This window comes from Schistocerca nitens, chromosome 3 (genome assembly GCF_023898315.1).
Source record: "Schistocerca nitens isolate TAMUIC-IGC-003100 chromosome 3, iqSchNite1.1, whole genome shotgun sequence".
Classification (NCBI taxonomy): domain Eukaryota; kingdom Metazoa; phylum Arthropoda; class Insecta; order Orthoptera; family Acrididae; genus Schistocerca; species Schistocerca nitens.
The window spans coordinates 798297242-798319744 of record NC_064616.1 but is presented as its reverse complement, the minus strand read 5'-3'; the positions used below and the strand labels follow the sequence as shown (position 1 = coordinate 798319744).

The following is a 22503-nucleotide window of genomic DNA, read 5'->3' as shown; positions in this document are numbered from 1 at the left end:
GGAATGTTGTCGGTCAGAATCATCTGTTGCACAATAATGCTGGCCCCAACACTGCCAATCAAATGATTTGGTTAGGAAACATTTCAGCATCCTCTGTACAGTCTTGTGATTTTCACATCTTCAGAAACCTGAAGAGACATGCATTGGACAACGAAGTGCAAGAATTGGTGCACTTGTGGATCCGTCAGCGGCCAACCACATGCTACAAAGTAGAAATTGATCATCTCGTCTCCCGTGGGATAAATGTCTCAATGCTTATGGTGATAACTTTAGAATGGAACCATTCTGTGGTCTCATTGTGATCAGTGTTCAGTTTTCATTTGACTGCCCCTCATATGTTCATCCAGAAAACGGTAAAAATTGATAATGTGGTGAAGGAAACTGTAAACTGTTGAATATGGCAAAATCGTATAAATCCAGTATGGCAGACCCCCTCCCCCCCTTTTTTTCTTTCCCCATAATCCAATAACAGTGCAGATTGTTCAGTGGAATGTTAAGAGGAGAAAATCTCCCACAGGGCTGACAACACTCACACCTTGCACTACAATCTGACCACTTACTGTGATTGAAGTGATGCGAAGAAGTACCAAGCTTTTGTGAAAGCATGTTAGTGATGTTCATGGTCATGTATGATACTTATTTCTAGCTATGCATATGAAATTGTCACAGCCCAAGGTCAAGCAGTTCACTGCTTTATGGCTAGTGCAGTGGCTCTTAGTGTAAGCACATGTAGATCGGCAGACATCTCGAAATCTTTCAAATTCTATTGACAAATTCTGAGAAATACTGAGGGGAGGGCATTGCTTCAAGAAAGCTGTATGGTATGGTCACATAACTCCAATTCCATGGCTCTTAGCATACAGAGTAAGAAACTACAAGGTTACTTGATGCAAACATTTACATATGATGTGATGTGAATCAAGTGCTTGGATGGCCAATACATACTGGGTTGGTGCATAAGTTTGAAATGTTTTCCATCAGTTCAATAAACACAACAGATACACCTAAAGGACTTAAGTCATCAATAATGTATTCTCCTTCACTATTTACAACAGTTTGCCAACACTGGGGTGATCTTTTTATTCTGCAATTGTAAAGAGATCATGTGGCTGTGACTTGAACTCATCGAGTCATGTTCAGAGCGCATTTTCATCTGGAGAGGTTGTTAGAGTGTGGAAAAGGTGAAAAATCTGAGGATTCAAGATCAGGTGTATAAGATGGGTGTGGAATGACTTCCCAATCCAACTCCTGTATAGTTTTCTTCATCAGTCTAGCTGAATACAGGTGGGTGTTGTCATGGAGTAGCATTACTTCACTCAGTCTTCCTGGTCGTTGTTCTTGGATTGTGTAGGCAAGAGGAATCAGTCGTTGACAGTAATTGTGAGCAGTGATGGTTACATCTTGGGGAAGCAATTTGTAGTACACCACACCATCGCTGTTCCGGCAGATGCATAACATTACCTTTTGTGGGTGTGCGCAGGGCTTTGTAAGAGTTGCTGCTGCTTTGTTTGGGCTCAACCTTTCCTTTCTTTTTTGTATGTTAGCATAAAGATACCATTTCTCATTACCAGTAACAATACACAATAGGAATGGTCAATGTTGTTCCTGAGCCAACTGTTGACGAGCAAGCAGAGGTGCACATATGGCTGCCCCCAATATTTGTGATTTGGCTTAGAGAATGGGGTACCAATGTACCCAATTTTTGAACCTTCAACAATGCAAGCATATGTCACGTAATGGAAGAATGATCACAGCTCATCAAATTTACCAGTTCTTTAGTACACTGACCTAGATTGTTGTGGATTAATGCATTTAAACAATGTTCATCAAACCCCAAAGATCTTCCTGAATGTGGAGAATCCCTAATGTCAAAATGATTCTTCTTATAATGTGAAAACCATTTTCCTGCCATGCTCTGTCCAATGGCATTGACCCCATACATTGTTCAAATGCTTCTGACTGCCTCCGTGCTGTTACCCCCCTATTAAACTCAAACAGAAGAATGTTGGAAATGTTCTGATTTCTCCACTTGACACTCCAGTCAAATGGCAATATGTAACCACAAACAGTAAAAAAATGACAATTGATAAACACATAGCAACCTGAATACCAACATGCAAAACAAAAATGCTGTGAACTTGCACATCAATGTAATAAGTATATATAACGTAATTGGATGAATAAAAAAATCTCACCGAGTGGCAGCAGGAGAACACACACATTAAAAACATGTCTTATGTCTGCAAGCTAGTGGAACCAGTGCCGCCTCCTCCTTTCAGAAGGGTTGAGTGGGAAGGAAGAGGTATGAAGGAAAAGGACTGGAGAGATTTAGGTGAAGGAGTATAGTTTGGAAAATTCCCTCGGAACCCTAGGTAATGATACTTATCGAATGGGAATACTGGTAGTTGGGGACTGCACTGCCGAGATTTGAAAACCCCGAGAGCATAAAGGTGGAAGACAGGGTAATAGGCAAGACAGACATCAGTGCAAAAACATGATGCATGAGTTAATAAGAGTAGAAAGCTAAGTGCATTGTATGTAATAGAGGTGGAAGGGGGCGGTAAAAAGTAGACAGGTCAGTCAGAAATTGAAAGATGTAGAAAACTAAAATGGGGTGAAGAAAGGAGTAAATCTAAGATGGAAGAAATTAATGTAAATTAAGGCCAGGAGGGTGGCGAGAACCAAGGACATGTTGTAGCGCTAGGTCCCACCCGAGGAGTTCTGTGAGACTGGAAGAATCCAGATGGACCGTGTGGTGAAACAAGCACCAAGGTCACGACTGTCATGTTGTAGAGGACACTCTGCAACAGGATACTGTGTATTGCCAGTATACACCCTGTGCCTACGCCCTTTCATCCTGATAACTTTGTGGTAGTCGTGCTGTTGTAAAAGGCCTAACATTGTTTATATAACAGCTGGTACACAACGTGCTGTTTCACAGGTGGCCTTCCCTTTGATAATACATATTTTGCCAGTTATAGGGCTGGTGTAGGTGGTGGTAGGAGGGCACATAGGGCCAGTCTTGCAGTGGGAACTGTCACAGTGGTAGGAGCCATAGGGTAGGGAGTTGGGTGCAGGAGCAGCAAAGGGTGTGACAAGGATATTGCAGGGATTGGGAGGGCGATAAAAAGCTATTCTAGGTATCATCATCAAAATCTCAGACAGAATGGACCTCATTTCAAGGCATGATTTTAAGAAGTAGCTGATTGATAACATTAAAGACCAGGATAATCTGAGTGACAAGTGGTGTTCTCCAAATCTGCTGCTGCCTCCCCCACCCCCCCCCCCACCCCTTTCCCCTCTCCTGGGATGACAGAATTTGGAAATAAATTACTGCATTGATGGCAGTATCAGGCTTTTAGTTTATCAGTTGTTAATGGTGAATTAGATAGAAGCTAATGTATTTGTCTTGGGGCTCCCATGACCTGAATGTGCTCAGATTCATTTTAGTGAGGTGTTCACCTGTGTGGCGAGAGAGGAAGCTCTGTTAGTTACATGCTCCACAGATCATCTGAACCATGTGGAATGAGTTGCAGAAGTGTATACGTGATTAGTGTTAACATTAATCATTTTTTTAGTCCTACTCGTGCAACAACACTTAGAAACAAACGATTTTTTACGATCTACTAATTTTTAAACAGAAATTCCTCCATGGAATAGGAGGAGTTGCCCAGGAGAAAAGATTTTGGGTTAGATTTGAATCTTCCATTGCTGCATGTCGAGCATTTTTTGGTTCTGGGCAAATGATCAAAACTTTATTTCTGCATATTTAACTCCTTTCTGAGCCCTCTTAGTGTTGTATGGATGGACATCATTATTCTAAAATTGTGGTGAATCGTTTACAATGAACACACATTATTCATACAGCTCACTTTTGTGCAATCAATACTTAATTTCTGAGTGATGGGTTATGCCAGAAAATTATTCTGTAAGATATTACTGAGTGAAAATATGCTTGGAGGTTAATATGTTTGTTTCAGAGACTAGCAATTATATGAAGAACAAAAATAGCTTAATTTAATTGTTTGAGAAGATGGATATCATGCTTGTGCCAGTTTGTTTTCATTGATAAGTAGACCCAATCATATGGAGCATTCTACCCAGTTTACTGACACCTGTTCATGTGTTACATCAGTTGTTTGTACGATTCTGTTTGTTGTGCACAACTGAATGTAGTGGTTTTTTCTCAAAATTTAGGGAGAGCCGATTTTCAGAGAACCACTTGATAATTCTTTGGAAAACTTGATTAACAGTCTTTTCTGTGGCTTTCTCTTCTGTGGATTTACCAGTGGCACAAAAAAGTTATTGGAAACTATGTTGATGAGCGTCTATAACTCACCTAGCAATTCTTGAGACACATTGTATACAGTAGAGTCCCATTAATCCAAACTAATTGGGGCCGGACCTTGTTCGAATTACAGATTTGTTCAGATTAGCCGGAATTACGGTGATGAGTTTCTAGAATGAAGTTTACCAAGCAGATAAGTAGGTACAGCATGGTAACAAATGGGAACAACTGTGGAAACAATGATTCACTCTGACTCCCTGCCCTTGTTGTGCATTGTTAAGACCTTTGTAGTGTCTGAGGTCAGTGCATTGCCAGTTGGCTTGCAAAGCGCTTGGTTATGTTAGTTATTGATCGCTGGCATGCGTAACAGTTGTGTTCATTCAGGTGTAGTGGTGTACGTATTTTTGTCATGAGTAAACGGAAACATACAATGTCAACTCTCAAAGAGAAACTGAATGCTTTGAAGCGGATAGACAATGGTGAGAATGTCTCTAAACTGGCAATGGAACTAGATGTTGGTAAAGCAACCATTTGTGATTTGAAGAAGAACCAAGTGAAGCTTGAACAGTCCTATGCAATGTCTTCGGGAAAAACACTTGAAACACGGCAGAATTTAAAACAGTTCCAGTATGATAAAGTGGATGAACCTCTTTTCCTTTGGTTTATGCAGGAAAGAGAAAGGGGAGCTCCTTTGAGTGGAGCACTGGTGTAGGAGAAGGCTGTTTACCTGAACAAGTTAATGAATGGTGATGAGTCTTTTAGTGCGAGTACAGGTTGTTTGGACAGATTCAAAAAACTTCATAGAATCCGTCAGCTAAGCTTTCTTCTGACCATGATGCAGCGAAGGAATACTTTGGTGAGTTTGAAAAAATAAGAGGGGGAAAGTATTCTCCCCAACAAATTTATAACACTGACGAGACTGGCTTTCATTTTAGGGCACTGCCAACAGACAGCTTGGCATCAAAAATAAAAGACTATGCTCCTGGCTTTAAAATGTGCAACGATCGTCAGACTTTATTAGCGTGCAGCAACGCTGCTGGTAATCAAAAGCTGCCTTTAATGCTGATCGGCAGACCCGCTAGGCCCAGAGCTCTTTAAAACTGCAACATGAAGTCCCTGCCCATATATTATCACAACCAGAAAGAAGCATGGATGGATGGTAAGCTATTCAAAGAATGGTTTCAGGGCCAGTTTGTTCTCTCTGTTCGACGGTTTTCTAAGGAAAATCATTTGTGTCCCCATGCGATCCTTTTGATTGATAACACACCATCTCACCCAAGCACTGAGGAATTATGTGATGAAGAAATTTTGGCGAAGTTTTTGCCGCCAAATGTTACACCACTTCTACAGCCAATGGACCAGGGCGTACTGCAAACATTAGAATTGATTTACAGAAAACAATTTTTAAGAATGCTGATCAAAGATGATAACATTCCTTTAGTGGACAAAATAAAAAAGATCAATGTGAAGGATGTTTTGAATATCAGGACGACCTAGTTGAAAATGAAACGAATGATACAGACAATCCCTGGATGTGAAGAAGCTAGTGAAGGAAACGTAGATGAGTGGATGGCAGCAGATGGGGCATGTGTGGAGAACTGTACTGATGCTGATTTAGTTGCTGTTGTGACTCGAGACCAGGAAGAAGGGACTGCTGTGACGGAAGTGACAATGAGCCTGAAGGCGACAAAGGAGAGCTGGTGCCACGAAGTGACACAGCAGAAGCCCTTGACCTCATGCCACATCATTTGGAGCAACAGCCCACTGCTACACCTGCTGATTTGATGTTTGAGACTATGGTGCAATTATGCATCATACAACAGACTGTCTTCATTACACCAAAAAACGACGACTAAGTTTTTGTCATCTAAAAAGTAGGGATAAAATTTCCACTGTATTTTAGTAGGTTTGACAGCTTTTCTTTCATTGTTATGCATTGTTTAAACATAATGTTTTCTTGTTGCCAATTTTTCTAATACATGTTTACTGTACTGTGTAAATTAAAATAGTGTGTATGTACAGCAGTTCACCACACAGTTTCCCATAGACTGTGACACACTCGGTTTGATACCCCTATAAATTTTTTCCAGTTCTGTTTGTATGGTAATCAGTTAGCTTGCTGTTGTTCATCCTCATTGTATATGTTAACCTTATTCAAAATTATCACTTTCCGAATGGCTCTCACTATATCCATTCAATCAAAGGTGGAATGTAACATCCAGTGCATTGCACCACCTGCAAGATTTTCTTCTGCTTGGTCAGTGATGAGACATAGTGTTCAGATATTTTGGCATTGCGAACTTTCTAAAGACTTGAAGCTAAGTATTGCACTGTCATTTTTTTTTTTTATTTTCCCTGGGAATCATATGCTGGCATACTGTATGTTGCAATGTATGTTGCAATGTTAGTGGAGTTGGGGAAACTTTTCCATGTGGCCAAATAATGACTTCTGCGGGATCATACCAAATGCTCCTGTTGTTAAGAAGGAATGAGCCCAGTTACATCAATCACAAATTTTATCTTTCAATTTCAGGTTAAATCTCTCTCATATCTGTTGCAACACAAATCTTTGAAATGGTTAGTGGAGCCATTTAAAAGCACAGAAAAGTGTCTCACTCGTGGATGACTCAAATGACCCACCAGATTTTGCAGTTTGTGTGCTACACATTTTATTTTGCCATATTGTATTCGGTAACATGATTCAGTTAGCTGGGATCTAGTCTACCTTGTGCACATTAGGTACTTTATATATCTTCTTGTTTTATGAATGAACCAACAAGGAATTCAGTCTTATTCTTTGTGTGATTATTTTTTAAGGAATGACCTTTTTAGTACTTATCTCACCATCTCCCAGTCATAATTTTCACTTCTCTCATCTGTAACAGTTTTTTGTAGGACCAGCAGAAAACAGGTACCAGTAAGGGAGTTGCAGCAGGTGTCAAATAAAACATTCTATTTTCTGTCCAAAATATGTTGCGAGGAGTAAAAGCGCCTTTTTGTGCTGGGCTTCAAAATGAAGTTAATTCCAATTTTTATCATAAAATGAGCTAGGTGTTAAGGGCCAAGAGCATTGTTGCTTTGAGCTTGTTAGTGTGTTCTTTTGATTGGCTTGTAAAATTGTCCATGTTGACCTTATCCATAGCAAAAAGTTTCTTCACTATGAAACTGCAGCTACATAAACAGTCAAAAGAAAATGTTCTGGTTACTATGTAGTCGCAGAAACAAAACTAGTCTGTGTGCAAAACTTAAGAACAAAACTTTAACATTCATATGACATGTCACTATCAAGTAACATAGCTTAATGAAACTTGGCTCACACACAGAAAGAACAGCTACAGTATAGTACAGAAGGTAACTGAAAGAAATAGACATTACTCTTTTATTCGAAGACAGTAATTACACTGAAGTCACCACGATTCGTGCTTGTCCCCTGTATGTTACAAAATGTGGGTCTTGGTTTTTAACTGATTGCAGTGCGTGCTCTGAAACGTGCTCCCATTCTTCCCATAAGGTGAGTAAGAGTGCTTGTGGTAGGATGTTCCATTACTCCACCACCACCACCACCACGGTTGATGTCTGCAGGTTGGTCTTTGGTGCACATATGGATGTGCTGCAGTTTGTCTCCACAATACATTTATGGGATTTAAGTTAGGAGAATGGACAGGCTAGTCCATTCATCAAATACCCTCTTGTTCAAAGAGCTGCTCAATCTGCACTGTTTAATTGAGTCACCATAAAAATGCACCCCTGAAAAGACACACACGGGGAAGGAGTACAGTTTCACAATACCATTGACTGGTGAGTGTACCACGCTCAGAGATGGGATTTGTTTGCCCACATCGTTACACCTGGACCATGTTTAACATTGTTTCTCTGTGCATTAAGTGTTGCCCCCTCTCACCATATGAGGGTACATAATAGCACCCAGGCACATTATCAAACATGGTCATTTTTGTAGTGCAGGTGCTATGGTGTGGGCAGGCATAATGCTGCATGCACATACTGACTTCTAGATCTTTGAAAGTGGTGAAATCACTGGCCATTGGTATTGTGGCACTGTACTTCTTCCCTGTGGGCATCTTTTTAAGCATGCATTTGGCCCTGACTTCATTTTTGTGGGTGACAATGTGCAAGCACGTTGAACAACGCAGGTGAAGGAGCTCTTGGAATGAGAGGATATTCAGTGAGTGGACTTGGCCTGTTCATTGCAACTTAAGTGCCACCGAGCATGTGAGAGATACATTGGGCAGACGTATTGCAGCATGTCCACATGCACAGACAGCCATGGAACAGTTGCCAATTACTCTGGAGGAGGGATGGAATGCCTGACCACAAGAATCCCCTACCAACCTTGTGCCCAACATGGGAACACATCGCAGAGCATGCATTGCTATCCATGGTATCACATATCCTATTAAGAACCATGTTCTGCTGTTTGTAAAGTCTAGGGGACCATCATGAATTGCATTGAGTACATTGTAATTATTGTCTTAAAATAAGTGTCATTCTGTTCACCACATTACATATTTCTTTCACTTACCTACTGTACCATACTGTATTAGTTCAGTCTAGGTGTGGTTAAAGTTTCATCGAGCTGTGTTACATGGCAATGTTATGCAAAAGTTACTTTCGTCCTTAAGTTTTGTCCAGGAGCATAATGCAATTTTAGCTTTAGAATAAGATTCCTTTTCCCCAGCAAGAAATAGCAACTGAGACTCCTCGTGGATACCAGCTGATGACTGGACTTGTAGGAAATAAATACTGAAAATTCTGTCTTGTTGTGTCACTTGACCGGGTACTTTGGGTGGCTATTTTTGCAACTCCTAAGTAACATTGTTTCTTACTAAGCTTTTTCCTGTTGTATGCCGCTTGAAAGAACCTTATTTCGGAAAGTGTTTTGTGCTTATGTCAGCTGTCACTTGGTAAGCGGATGACTTTTTGTCTTTGACTGTTTATTAAATGTGTTAGTTTTATTTATTTATTTATTTATAGTTGCAAGATAGTGTTAGTTACCATATTACAATGTTACAGTGCAAACTATAAGTAGGTGTTAGTATTTGTAACTAATTCTGTTTCTAATTTATTTTTATTTTCTGTTTACTAGGTAGGCCACTTAGGGCGGCATTAAATCCTACCAAGAGCTCACATACTGATAACAGTCCAGCGTTGATGCGCCATAGTCCAGAGGTTAACACAGGTGGAGCAACGAGATTACACAAGCCAAAAGGTTTGTCAGATGGCATTATTATAACTGTGTCTGGAGTCTCTATATTCTTGTTTGTGGCATTAGTTCCCCCCCCCCCCCCCCCAGTTGTCATTTCTGAAAAATTTGTAATTATATTAGTGATTTGTGAGACAGTTGATCCTGGAGGCACAAAATATAAGTAAACTTTTGTTTCTACCTTGAAACTAGGTTCATGTTATTGTACGAGGCATGTTTTTCAAGTAAGGTCTATTTTGCTGTAGACACTAGTAGTTTGCTCGCATACCGCAACGAGCACGTGCACCGTGTACCAGCATGCCTCAGGAACAACTGTGCTCAATTTCAGCTCTGTAGCTAACCTGTACAGTTCTGTTCTCTGCTTTCAAAACTTTTAAGACTATCAATGCCCACCGCGTGTGAGGTTCGCTCAGTGATGTGGATTTTGTCAGCAAGGAACCTGTCTGTTGCAGAAGTTCAACAACAGATTTGTGAAGTGTACGGTGATACTGTTATGAGTGAAAGCAAAGTGCATAAGTGGGTACAAGAATTCAAAGGTGGCCGTGACAATGTCCATGATGAGGACTGCTCTGGTCGCCCTTCTTTGATTACAGACGATTTGGTGACTTCAGTTGAAGCAAGGATTCGTGGGAACAGGTGCTTCACAATAAAAGGTCTCTCAAACAAATTTCCTGACATGTCAATATCAGTGCTTTACAACATTGTTTCTGAACACCTAAAGTTTAGGAAACTATGCTCCTGTTGGGTCCCGAAACTCCTAACAGAGGACCACAAATATCACAGATTTGAGTGTGCGATCAAGTTCTTGACTTGTTACCACGAAGAAGGTGACAGCTTCTTGAGTCAGATCATAACTGGAGATGAAACATGGGTTTTGCATATCATGCCCGAATCGAAGCAACAGAGCATGGAATGGAGACACACACACACACTCGCCTGTAAAGGTGAAGACCAAACAGACTCTGTCCCAGCGCAAAATCATGACGTTGGTGTTTTGGGATAGGCATGGTGTTTTGTTGCTCGACTTCTTGCAACGAGGAACCACTATCAATGCGGAAGCATACTGCCGAACTCTGAGAAAGCTACGTAGATTGATTTGCAACAAAATATGCAGTATACTGACAGAGGTAATTTTCCTTCTCCATGACAATGCAAGACCGCACACTGCAGGTCAGACCCGCGATTTATTAGACAGTTTTGGCTGGGAAGTTTTAGACCACCCACCCTACAGTCCTGATCTAGCGTCGAGTGATTACCATCTGTCCCTCTACCTCAAAAAGCACAACAGTGGCAACTATTACAATGATGACGATGACGTGAAAATGACAGAACTCTTGGTTATCGGAGAAGGCGGTAAGTTTTTATGAAGAGGGTATTTTAAAATTGGTTGAGAGGTATGATAAGTGTTTGAACAAACTTGGCAATGATGTCGAGAAACAGGGTGAAGTATGTACTTTCTGAAAATAAATTTACTTTTTTGAAATAACCTTTCATTGTGTACTTACATTCAAACGGACCTTACTTAGAAAAAAACACGCCTCGCAGCTATGGCTAGTTGTGAATGGTTCATCTGCTCCAGTTTTAGACAAAGTTGTTTAATGTTAATTGTTTTACACTAAAATGGTTTTTGGGAAGGCAGGAGAGATACTGATAGCAGCTTGAAGTTGAATTGAGAGATATGCTCAGATGCCTCAATGGATAATGTGTGGTCCAAGAAAGGTAATGATGATGTGGATTCATATGTTGTCTGGGGAAGGGGGATTTCTTTGCAAGTCACTTAGGAAGGGCAACAAGATTCTTAACTCTTTTCATTTAGGTCATGAGCACATCTTACCAGTACAAAATGCTTAGTGTGCAATGATACCAACCAGTTGGGCACAGATTATGGAGTATCCAAAGAAATAGACAATGTTGCAGTCAGTGGTATGCTCTCTCCCAAGATGGTCCTTCTTGCCTTTGACCACTTGTGATTATTCATCCAGGACAACAGCGTGTTAGCAGAATACAGCCTTGTGTATCGGTTGAGAAGTCTACTGTAATTTTCTTCTTTTTATTCTTTTTATCGAGCTGACAAAATTATAGTAACTGCACTGTAGGACTGCTACCATCTTCATATCTATGAACAAAATAAAACAGCTATATAATCTCAAGTAAAGCTGATAGTAAACATATTATACATTGTAAGTTAAATACTCTAAAAATGACTCTTAACATGCCATGTTACTACCTTAGCAGCATATGAACAAATTATTGCATGTTCCACTACATACAGTGTCAAAATTGAACGCACTGAACGTTCATCATGTTAATCTATACAATAGCAAAAAGAACTTCAGCATTGTTGAAAGAGTAATATTATAATCTACTGACAGATGAGCCGATGAAGGCTTGATTTGGAATGTATGTAAGAGGTTTGGGTTAAAATTTGACAAGGAATTTACCAAGAAGACATGTCCTTACATATTTTTAAAAAATTGTTACAAAATGCATGCAATATTCAAAATTGCTCAGCCCAGTACCATTTGCCAAATGAGGATGAGATGACATAACAACAAAACAGCAGGATGATAAGAACTATTTTCCTGTATGTAACCTAAAAGAAATTTTTTGTTCATTGAAGTATTTTTGCCAACAAAAATATTTTAGTGATAAATAAGACACAATACTATTCAGTTGTGTACTAGAAAAGGTAACAAGGGAATGGAGGAAAATAACAGAAGAAGGAATTTTAAAAATCACAATTGGAAGAAATGGAAATAATCTGAGTTTTGATTGTTTGACCTGTGTAACAATCTTGCTATCTTGGTTGAATCTATACAGTGTGCGACAATGCAGATAAATCTCCTACAAGAGACAGCTTCAAATGCAGGCCTTAATATATTTTTTGAAAAAATTGAGTATATGATACATGCAATGGAGGCACCAAAATACATGAAAACTGATTACGGAACAGTAAAAAGACTACAAAATTTAAATATTTAGATGAAATAATACAACCAAATGCTTTGGAAAAAGAAGCAAACTTATCAAGGACAAGGAAAACTGAAGTGGTTCTTCAACTAACAAAAGATCTATATAACATCAACTCTATTTCCATAAATGCAGAATTCTTGCATAACAACAGTCATTGAACCAGAATGCCTTTATGCTTTAGAATGCCATTTGTTAAATTCAGCTAAACAGTTAGGTGAAACAGAAAAGAAGGAAAGAAAAATAATCAGGAAAGTCTTGGGGCGAAAACATGAGAATGGGAAATGGAAATTGAGAAGTTATAAAAAAATTGATGAAAAAGTAGAACCAATATCAGACATGACGAGGAAGATGAGAGTTTTATTCTATGGACATCTAAAATGTCTAGACGAGAAGAGGAAAACAAAAATAATTTTTAGCTTTTTTACAGAAACTCATAAACACCAATGACATAGATCAAAGAAATTAAAGCAGACACGAGAGAAATGGAAATAATGTAGGAAGAAATGAGAGAAAGAGAGAAGTTGAGAACAAAAGTTTCAAGGTCTTCCAGGAGAAAAAACAAAACGACAGGTGCAGTATGGACAGAAGAAGAAAGAGGAAAACATAGGGAAAGTGTGAAAAACTGTTGGAAAGAAAGGAGAAAAGAAAGAAGACCCAAGTTATTTCATGTGATCCATAGGCCCTGTTGTATACTCTGGATAAATCCAGGGGTAGCTAATTAAGGACTAAGCTCACCACAGGTTAATATGGAGTGTGTGTAGTATGATGCCACTTCATTTCCCAGTTAGTTATCCCTGTAATAGTGTTCCCATCCAGATAAGTTGGTGGTGACAAGTCAGGAGCATAGTGGGTATTTTTGCATATGTTATTTCATATTTATTCAATCTTTGCCTGCAGAAATATTGTATTTAACATGAGTAATAAGCATTCCAGGTCACAAAACTATTTGCTTAAATATACTTAGAGGCTTATCGATGCTGTAAACGAATTCGAGCATAGTAGAAAACAGGAAACATGATGCAGCCTCGTACAATGAAAAAATTAGTGCAAAAAAAAGTACCAAACCCTGTAAGGCACTTTTATGTACAACACATGATCTGCCTCCAAACTAGTTAAAGTATCAGGTATTTGTTGTTTGACCAGTAAGCGATCTTTCTAAATTTCCAAATGAAGCATGCAATAAAAATGTGCAAGTTTTGGTCACCAACTACTTCAGATAGATCAACAAAGCAGCTATGACGGACATAAGATTCTTGTTTAAGGAAGAAACATTTAAATGTTACATGCAGAAAAGGTAGCAGAGGCTACAGATTGGTGGAGGCCCATATGTCTGTGAGAGGATCGTGATGGAAGCTGACGCAGTCTCCACTTGTGAAGTGGCTTGTCTAACTTGTAGACCTGGTGTCTGAAAATATTAGTTGAAATATTTGCAGATAAGAAACTCATTGGGAAAAGGACGAGAAAATCTGATAAATGACTGAGACTGAACAACAAAGTATGATAGGGAACTACTTTCGAATCCTATGAGGCACTAACACATGGACTATGTTGTGCAATCCTGCATGTACCTTGGGCAGCTAAGTGGCACAAGAAACAAAGTCCTCTCCCAGAGGCAGAGTAAAACAGGTCCAGTGTCTGACGCAGACTGAATTCATAGTCTTCAGCAGCACAGGTGGCACTGCTTATAAAGGCTCACGCATTGCACCTCCCACACGATCATGCTCCGTCCTCCTGATCTCTGTTCCTTCCAGAAGCTGCTTCTGCGCCAGTCACATAGGCTCCTACTTCGTAGCCTCCGTACTGAAGTCAGGTTACATCTACACATCTACATGATTACTCTGCAATTCACATTCAAGTGACAAACTGCCTATTGGCTTCTGTCTCGGGTTCTTCGGCCGACGTTCATCTAATGATTTTTCTGACGTTTCGCCAGCACGAGTGGCTGGCATTGTCAAAGCTTCACCCTCCATTGCCGGTGGTGAACTGGAGGCGAGCTCGCGGCCGCAGACTATATGTACCTGGCGCGCCAACGTCCGAGGGCTTCTCCGCGGTCATTTCCGGTGCGGTTCTCCTCTTGCTACCTGCGACGGTCGTTCGCTGCAGTACGGGAAGCCAGGATCCGTTTACCTTCAGGCTTTCCTCTTTCTTGTTGAAACTGTTCGCGTGTTTTTGGATTTCTACAGCTTCTCTGAACAAGCGCGTGTGATAGTGCTTCTCTACAGCCAGAACTTCCGTGTCGGCGAATTTTATTACGTGGTCGGTCTCATTCAGTGCGTGTTCTGCCACGGCCGATTTCTCCACCTGCCCCAACCTGCAATGTCGCTTATGCTCTTTGATCCTGGTGTTAATGGATCGTCCAGTCATTCCGACATAAACTTTTCCGCATGTGCAAGGTATACGGTATATTCCCGACATTGCAAGTGGGTCTCTTTTCTCCTTCGCCGATCTAAGACACTCTTTGATCTTCCTTGTCGGTTTGAAAATCGTCTTTACGCCGTGTTTGCGCAATATACGGCCGATTCTGTCCGTCACTCTGGGAATGTATGGCAGAAAGGCCGTACCCGACATTTCTTTTTCTGGTTCCTTACTTCGCCGAGTGTTTGGCTCTGTTACACTTCTAATGTAATTTGTGGAGTACCCATTGCTCCTCAGAACAGTTTCCAGGTGTTGCATTTCTCGTTTGAGGTGTTGAGGCTCACATATTCGTCCTGCTCTCGTTACGAGCGTACTAATCATGCCTCTTTTCTGGCTCGGGTGGTGGTTTGACAGTTTGTGCAGGTATCGGTCCGTGTGTGTCGGTTTTCGATACACGCTGTGTCCCAGGTTTTCGCCGTCCCTTGTGACCAGCACATCTAGAAATGGCAGTTTCCTGTCCTTTTCTACCTCCATGGTAAATGTTATGTTGGCATGGAGGCTGTTCAAGTGTCTCAGGAATTCACCGAGCTGTTCTTCACCATGGCTCCACACCACGAAAGTATCATCGACGTACCTGTACCACACCTTAGGTTTGCAAGTCGCCGAGTCCAGTGCCTGTGCTTCGAATTGTTCCATGAAGAAGTTGGCCACCACTGGACTGAGAGGACTACCCATGGCGACGCCTTCCAGCTGTTCGTAGAAATCGCCATTCCACGTGAAATAGCTCGTGGTGAGACATGCATGGAAGAGCTTTTTGATGTCTTGCGGGAACATGGAACCGATGTGCTCCAGAGCGTCGCTGAGTGGCACTTTCGTAAATAACGAAACAACATCAAAACTGACCAGGATGTCGTTTGGCGCAAGTTTCAGTTTCTTCAGCTTCTCAATGAAATGTCCTGAGTCCTTAATGTATGTGTCGGTCTTTCCCACGTGTGGCTGTAGCAGAGAGGCCAAGTGTTTCGCCAGTTTATACGTTGGTGAGCCAGGAGCGCTAACGATCGGTCTCAGTGGAACGTTGTTCTTATGGATCTTGGGTAATCCATACAGCCGAGGTGGTAGGGCTTCTGTGTTGCGCAGGTTTCTCTGTATGTCCGCCGGCAGAGAAGACGCCTTGATTAATCGATTCGTATTCCGAGTGATACGCTGCGTCGGATCTGCGCTTAGTTTTCGGTACGTCGTCGGATCTAATAGGTCTCGGATCTTTTGCTCATAATCTTCGGTCTTCATTACGACGGTCGCAACCACCAGCTTGCAACCTGAAGAAAGAAGAGGAACAAGCCATTAAGAATCTCAACGCCGACAAGAGTATATTGGTACTGCCTGCCGATAAGGGGAATGCGACCGTCGTAATGAAGACCGAAGATTATGAGCAAAAGATCCGAGACCTATTAGATCCGACGACGTACCGAAAACTAAGCGCAGATCCGACGCAGCGTATCACTCGGAATACGAATCGATTAATCAAGGCGTCTTCTCTGCCGGCGGACATACAGAGAAACCTGCGCAACACAGAAGCCCTACCACCTCGGCTGTATGGATTACCCAAGATCCATAAGAACAACGTTCCACTGAGACCGATCGTTAGCGCTCCTGGCTCACCAACGTATAAACTGGCGAAACACTTGGCCTCTCTGCTACAGCCACACGTGGGAAAGACCGATACATACATTAAGGACTCAGGACATTTCATTGAGAAGCTGAAGAAACTGAAACTTGCGCCAAACGACATCCTGGTCAGTTTTGATGTTGTTTCGTTATTTACGAAAGTGCCACTCAGCGACGCTCTGGAGCACATCGGTTCCATGTTCCCGCAAGACATCAAAAAGCTCTTCCATGCATGTCTCACCACGAGCTATTTCACGTGGAATGGCGATTTCTACGAACAGCTGGAAGGCGTCGCCATGGGTAGTCCTCTCAGTCCAGTGGTGGCCAACTTCTTCATGGAACAATTCGAAGCACAGGCACTGGACTCGGCGACTTGCAAACCTAAGGTGTGGTACAGGTACGTCGATGATACTTTCGTGGTGTGGAGCCATGGTGAAGAACAGCTCGGTGAATTCCTGAGACACTTGAACAGCCTCCATGCCAACATAACATTTACCATGGAGGTAGAAAAGGACAGGAAACTGCCATTTCTAGATGTGCTGGTCACAAGGGACGGCGAAAACCTGGGACACAGCGTGTATCGAAAACCGACACACACGGACCGATACCTCCACAAACTGTCAAACCACCACCCGAGCCAGAAAAGAGGCATGATTAGTACGCTCGTAACGAGAGCAGGACGAGTATGTGAGCCTCAACACCTCAAACGAGAAATGCAACACCTGGAAACTGTTCTGAGGAGCAATGGGTACTCCACAAATTACATTAGAAGTGTAACAGAGCCAAACACTCGGCGAAGTAAGGAACCAGAAAAGGAAATGTCGGGTACGGCCTTTCTGCCATACATTCCCAGAGTGACGGACAGAATCGGCCGTATATTGCGCAAACACGGCGTAAAGACGATTTTCAAACCGACAAGGAAGATCAAAGAGTGTCTTAGATCGGCGAAGGAGAAAAGAGACCCACTTGCAATGTCGGGAATATACCGTATACCTTGCACATGCGGAAAAGTTTATGTCGGAATGACTGGACGATCCATTAACACCAGGATCAAAGAGCATAAGCGACATTGCAGGTTGGGGCAGGTGGAGAAATCGGCCGTGGCAGAACACGCACTGAATGAGACCGACCACGTAATAAAATTCGCCGACACGGAAGTTCTGGCTGTAGAGAAGCACTATCACACGCGCTTGTTCAGAGAAGCTGTAGAAATCCAAAAACACGCGAACAGTTTCAACAAGAAAGAGGAAAGCCTGAAGGTAAACGGATCCTGGCTTCCCGTACTGCAGCGAACGACCGTCGCAGGTAGCAAGAGGAGAACCGCACCGGAAATGACCGCGGAGAAGCCCTCGGACGTTGGCGCGCCAGGTACATATAGTCTGCGGCCGCGAGCTCGCCTCCAGTTCACCACCGGCAATGGAGGGTGAAGCTTTGACAATGCCAGCCACTCGTGCTGGCGAAACGTCAGAAAAATCATTAGATGAACGTCGGCCGAAGAACCCGAGACAGAAGCCAATAGGCAGTTTGTCAACAAGTGGCCACGAAAGCCTTAACAATTTTGTATCACATTCAAGTGCTTGGCAGAGGGTTCATCGAACCACAATCATACTATCTCTCTACCATTCAACTCCCGAACAGCGCGTGGGAAAAACGAACACCTAAACCTTTCTGTTCGAGCTCTGATGTCTCTTATTTTATGTTGATGATCATTCCTACCTATGTAGGTTGGGTTCAACAAAATATTTTCGCATTCGGAAGAGAAAGTTGGTGACTGAAATTTCGTAAATAGATCTCGCCGCAATGAAAAAGTCTTTGCTTTAATGATTTCCATCCCAACTCGCGTATCATATCTGCCACACTCTCTCCCCTATTACGTGATAATACAAAACAAGCTGCCCTTCTATACGCACACATTGTGCTGCACAATAATTGAAACCCCCCTCCCTTGAATTTCTATTCAGTGCCTCCTCATTAGTTATGTGATCTACCCATCTAATCTTCAGCATTCGTCTGTAGCACCACATTTCAAAAGCTTCTATTCTCTTCTTGTCTAAACTATTTATCGTCCATGTTTCACTTTCATACATGGCTACACTCAATACAAATACTTTCAGAAACGACTTCCTGATACTTAAACCAATATTCAATGTTAACAACTTCCTATTCTTCAGAAATGCTTTCCTTGCTATTGCCAGTCTAAATTTTATATCCTCTCTACTTCGCCAATCATCAGCTATTTTGCTCCCCAAATAGCAAAACTCATCTACTGCTGTAAGTATCCTGTTTTCTAATCCAATTCCCTCAGCATCGCCTGATTTAATTCGACTACATTCCATTATCCTCATTTTGCTTTTGTTGATGTTCATCTCATATCCTCCTTTCAAGACACTGTCCATTCTGTTCAACTGCTCTTCCAGGTCCTTTGCTGTCTCTGACAGAATTAAAATGTCATCGGCAAACCGCAAAGATTTTATTTCTTATCTGTGGATTTTAATTCCCACTCCAAATTTTTCTTTCGTTTCCTTTACTGCTTGCTCAATATACAGATTGAATAACATCGGGTATAGGCCACAACCCTGTCTCACTCCCTTCCCAACCACTGCTTCCCATTCATGCCCCTCGACTCGTATAACTGCCATCTGGTTTCTGTACAAAACGTACATAGCCTTTCGCTCCCTGTATTTTACCCCTGCCACCTTTAGAATTTGAAAGAGAGTATTCCAGTCAACATTGTCAAAAGCTTTCTCTAAGTCTACAAATGCTAGAAACGTAGGTTTGCCTTTCCTTAATCTATCTTCTAAGATAAGTCGTAGGATCAGTATTGCCTCACGTGTTCCAACATTTCTACGGAATCCAAACTGATCCTCCCCGAGATCGGCTTATACCAGTTTTTCCATTCGTCTGTAAACAATTCATGTTAGTATTTTGCAGCCATGACTTATTAAACCGATAGTTCGGTAATTTTCACACCTGTCAGCACCTGGTTTCTTTGGGATTGGAATTATTATATTCTTCTTGAAGTCTGAGGGTATTTTGCCTGTCTCACACATCTTGCTCATCAGATGGTAGAGTTTTGTCAGGGCTGGCTCTCCCAAGGCTATCAGTAGTTCTAATGGAATGTCGTGTACTCCCGGGGCCTTGTTTCGACTTAGATCTTTCAGTGCTCTGTCAGACTCGTCACGCAGTATCATATCTCCCATTTCGTCTTCATCTACGTCCCTTTACATTTCCATAATATTGCCCTGCAGTACATCTCCCTTGTATAGACCCTCTATTTACTCCTTCCACCTTTGTGCTTTCCCTTCTTTGCTTAGAACTGATTTTCCATCTGAGCTCTTGATATTCATACAAGTGGTTCTCTTTTCTCCAAAGGCCTCTTTAGTTTTCCTGTAGGCAGTTTCTATCTTACCTGTAGTGACATATGCCTCTATATCCTTACATTTGTCCTCCAGCCATCCATGCTTGGCCATTTTGCACTTCCTGTCAATCTCATTTTTGAGAGATTTGTATTCCTTTTTGCCTACTTCATTTGCTACATTTTTATATTTTCTCCTTTCATCACTTAAATTCTGTATCTCTTCTGTTACCCAAGGATTTCTACTAGCCCTCGTCTTTTTACCTATTTGATCCTCTGCCTTCACTATTTCGTGTCTCAAGCTACCCATTCTTCTTCTACTGTATTTGTTTCCCCCGTTATTGTCAATCGTTCCCTAATTCTATGTCTGAAACACTCTACAGCCTCTGGTTCTTTGTTTACCCAGGTCCCACTCCTTAAATTCCTACCTTTATGCAGTTTCTTCAGTTTCAGTCTACAGTTCATAACCAATAGATTGTGGTCTGAGTTCACACATCTGGCCCTCGAAATGTCTTACAATTTAAAACCTGGTTCCTAAATCTCTGCCTTACCATTATATAATCTATCTGAAACCTTCCAGTGTCTCCAGGCCTTTTCCACGTATAAACCTGCTTTCATGATTCTTAAACGAAGTGTTAGCTATGATTAATTTATGCTCTGTGCAAAATTCTACGGGGGGGCCTTCCTCTTTCATTCCTTACCCCCATTCCATATTCACCTACAACTTTTCCTTCTCTTCCTTTTCCTATTATCGAATTCCAGTCCCCCATGACTACTAAATTTTCGTCTCCCTTCACTATCTGAATAATTTCCTTTATCTCATCATTCATTTCTTCAATCTCTTTGTCATATGTGGAGACAGTTATCATATAAACTTGTACTGCTGTGGTAGGCGTAGACTTTGTGTCTGTCTTGGCTACAATAATGCGTTCACTATGCTGTTCGTAGTGGCTTACGCGCGCTCCTACTTTTTTTATTCATTGCTAAACCCACTCCTGCATTACCCGTATTTTATATATAACTTTAACGTATAAGTTTCCCTTTTTAAATTTTCTAACCTGCCTGGCCGATTAAGTGATCTGACATTCCATGCGCCAGTTTTGTTTCTCCTGATAACATCGTCCTCCTGAGTAGTCCCTTCCCAAAGATCTGAATGGGTTACTACTTTGCCTCTGGAATATTTTCCCCAAGAGGATGCCATCATCATTTAACCGTACAGTAGAGCTGCATGCCCTCAAGAAAAATACAGCTGTAGTTTCCCCATGCTTTCAGCTGTTCGGAGTACCAGCACAGCAAGGCCATTTTTGTTAATGTTAAAAGGCCAGATCAGTCAATCATCCAGACTGTTGCCCTTGCAACTACTGAAAAGGCTGCTGCCATCAGGAACCACACGTTTGTCTGCCCTTTCAACAGATACCCCTCCGTTGTGGTTGCACCTACGGCACAGCTATCTGTATTGCTGAGGTGTGCAAGCCTCCCCACCAGTGACAAGGTCCATGGTTCATAGGGGAGGGGGGGGGGGGTCGGGTTAACACCATTATGCAGAATAATTTTCTCACTTTGAATTACATATGTTCTGTCGTAGTCCATCTGTCCTGTACACAGCAGTAATAACACTGTATCTTGAATTACACTCGTTGTTTACAGTGCCTACTTGTGCACAAACATCATCTTTACCAAAAACACATTTACATCTACAGCTAAATCCACATGATTACTCTGCTATTCACAACAAAGTGCCTGGCAGAGGGTTCAGTCAACCACCTTCAGGCTCTGTCTACTGTTCCACTCTAGAACGGCGCACACGGAAAACGAGCTCTTAAATTTTTCTGTGCAAGTCTTTTCTTTTATTTTATTGTGATGATCCTTTCTCCCAGAATGCAAACAGAATGTTTTTGCACACGAAGGAGAAAACTGGTGATGGAAATTTCATGAGAAGATCCTGTCACAACGAAAAAGCCTTTGTTTTAATGATTGGTACTCCAATTCATGTATCATGTCCGTGACACTCTCCCTCCTGTTTTTCGTTAATACAAAACGAGCTGCCCTTCTTTGTACTTTTCGATGTCATCCGTCAGTCCCACCTGATGCGGATCCCGCGCCACACAGCAATACTCCGTAATAGGGCGGAGAAGTGTGGTGTAAGCACTCTCTTTAGTGGACCTGTTGCACCTTCTAAGTGTTCTGCCAATGAATCGCAGTCTTTGGTTTGCTCTACCCACAACATTACCTATGTGATCGTTCCAATTTAGGTTATTAGTAATTGTAATCCCTAAGTATTTAGTTGAATTTACAGCCTTCAGATTTGTGTGACTTATCGCAGAATCTAAATTTAGCGGATTTCTTTTAGTACGCATGTGAATAATTTCACACTTTTCTTTGTTCAGGCTCAAATGCCACATTTTGCACAGTACAGATATCTTATCTAAATCATTTTGCAATTCCTTCTGGTCATCTGATGACTTTACAAGATGGTAAATGACAGCATCATCTGCAAACAATCTAAGACAGCTATTCAGATTGTCTCCTATGTCGTTAATATAGCTCAGGAACAATAGAGGGCCTATAACACTTCCTTGGGGAACGCCAGATATTACTTCCATTGTACTCGATGACATTCCATCTATTAATACGAACTGTGACCGT

The 22503-nt window shown here is 41.6% G+C and overlaps 1 protein-coding gene across 2 annotated transcripts in view; it reads left to right on the top strand.

The window, feature by feature from the left end:
- The window catches only part of LOC126248819 (CCR4-NOT transcription complex subunit 2), a 142910-nt gene that overhangs the window by 74230 nt on the left and 46177 nt on the right, over nucleotides 1–22503 (top strand). For both annotated transcript variants that reach the window (XM_049950231.1, XM_049950232.1), the window contains exon 3: nucleotides 9393–9515. In XM_049950231.1, coding sequence (XP_049806188.1) covers nucleotides 9393–9515 — 123 coding nt within the window. The remainder of the gene's footprint in view (nucleotides 1–9392; nucleotides 9516–22503) is intronic.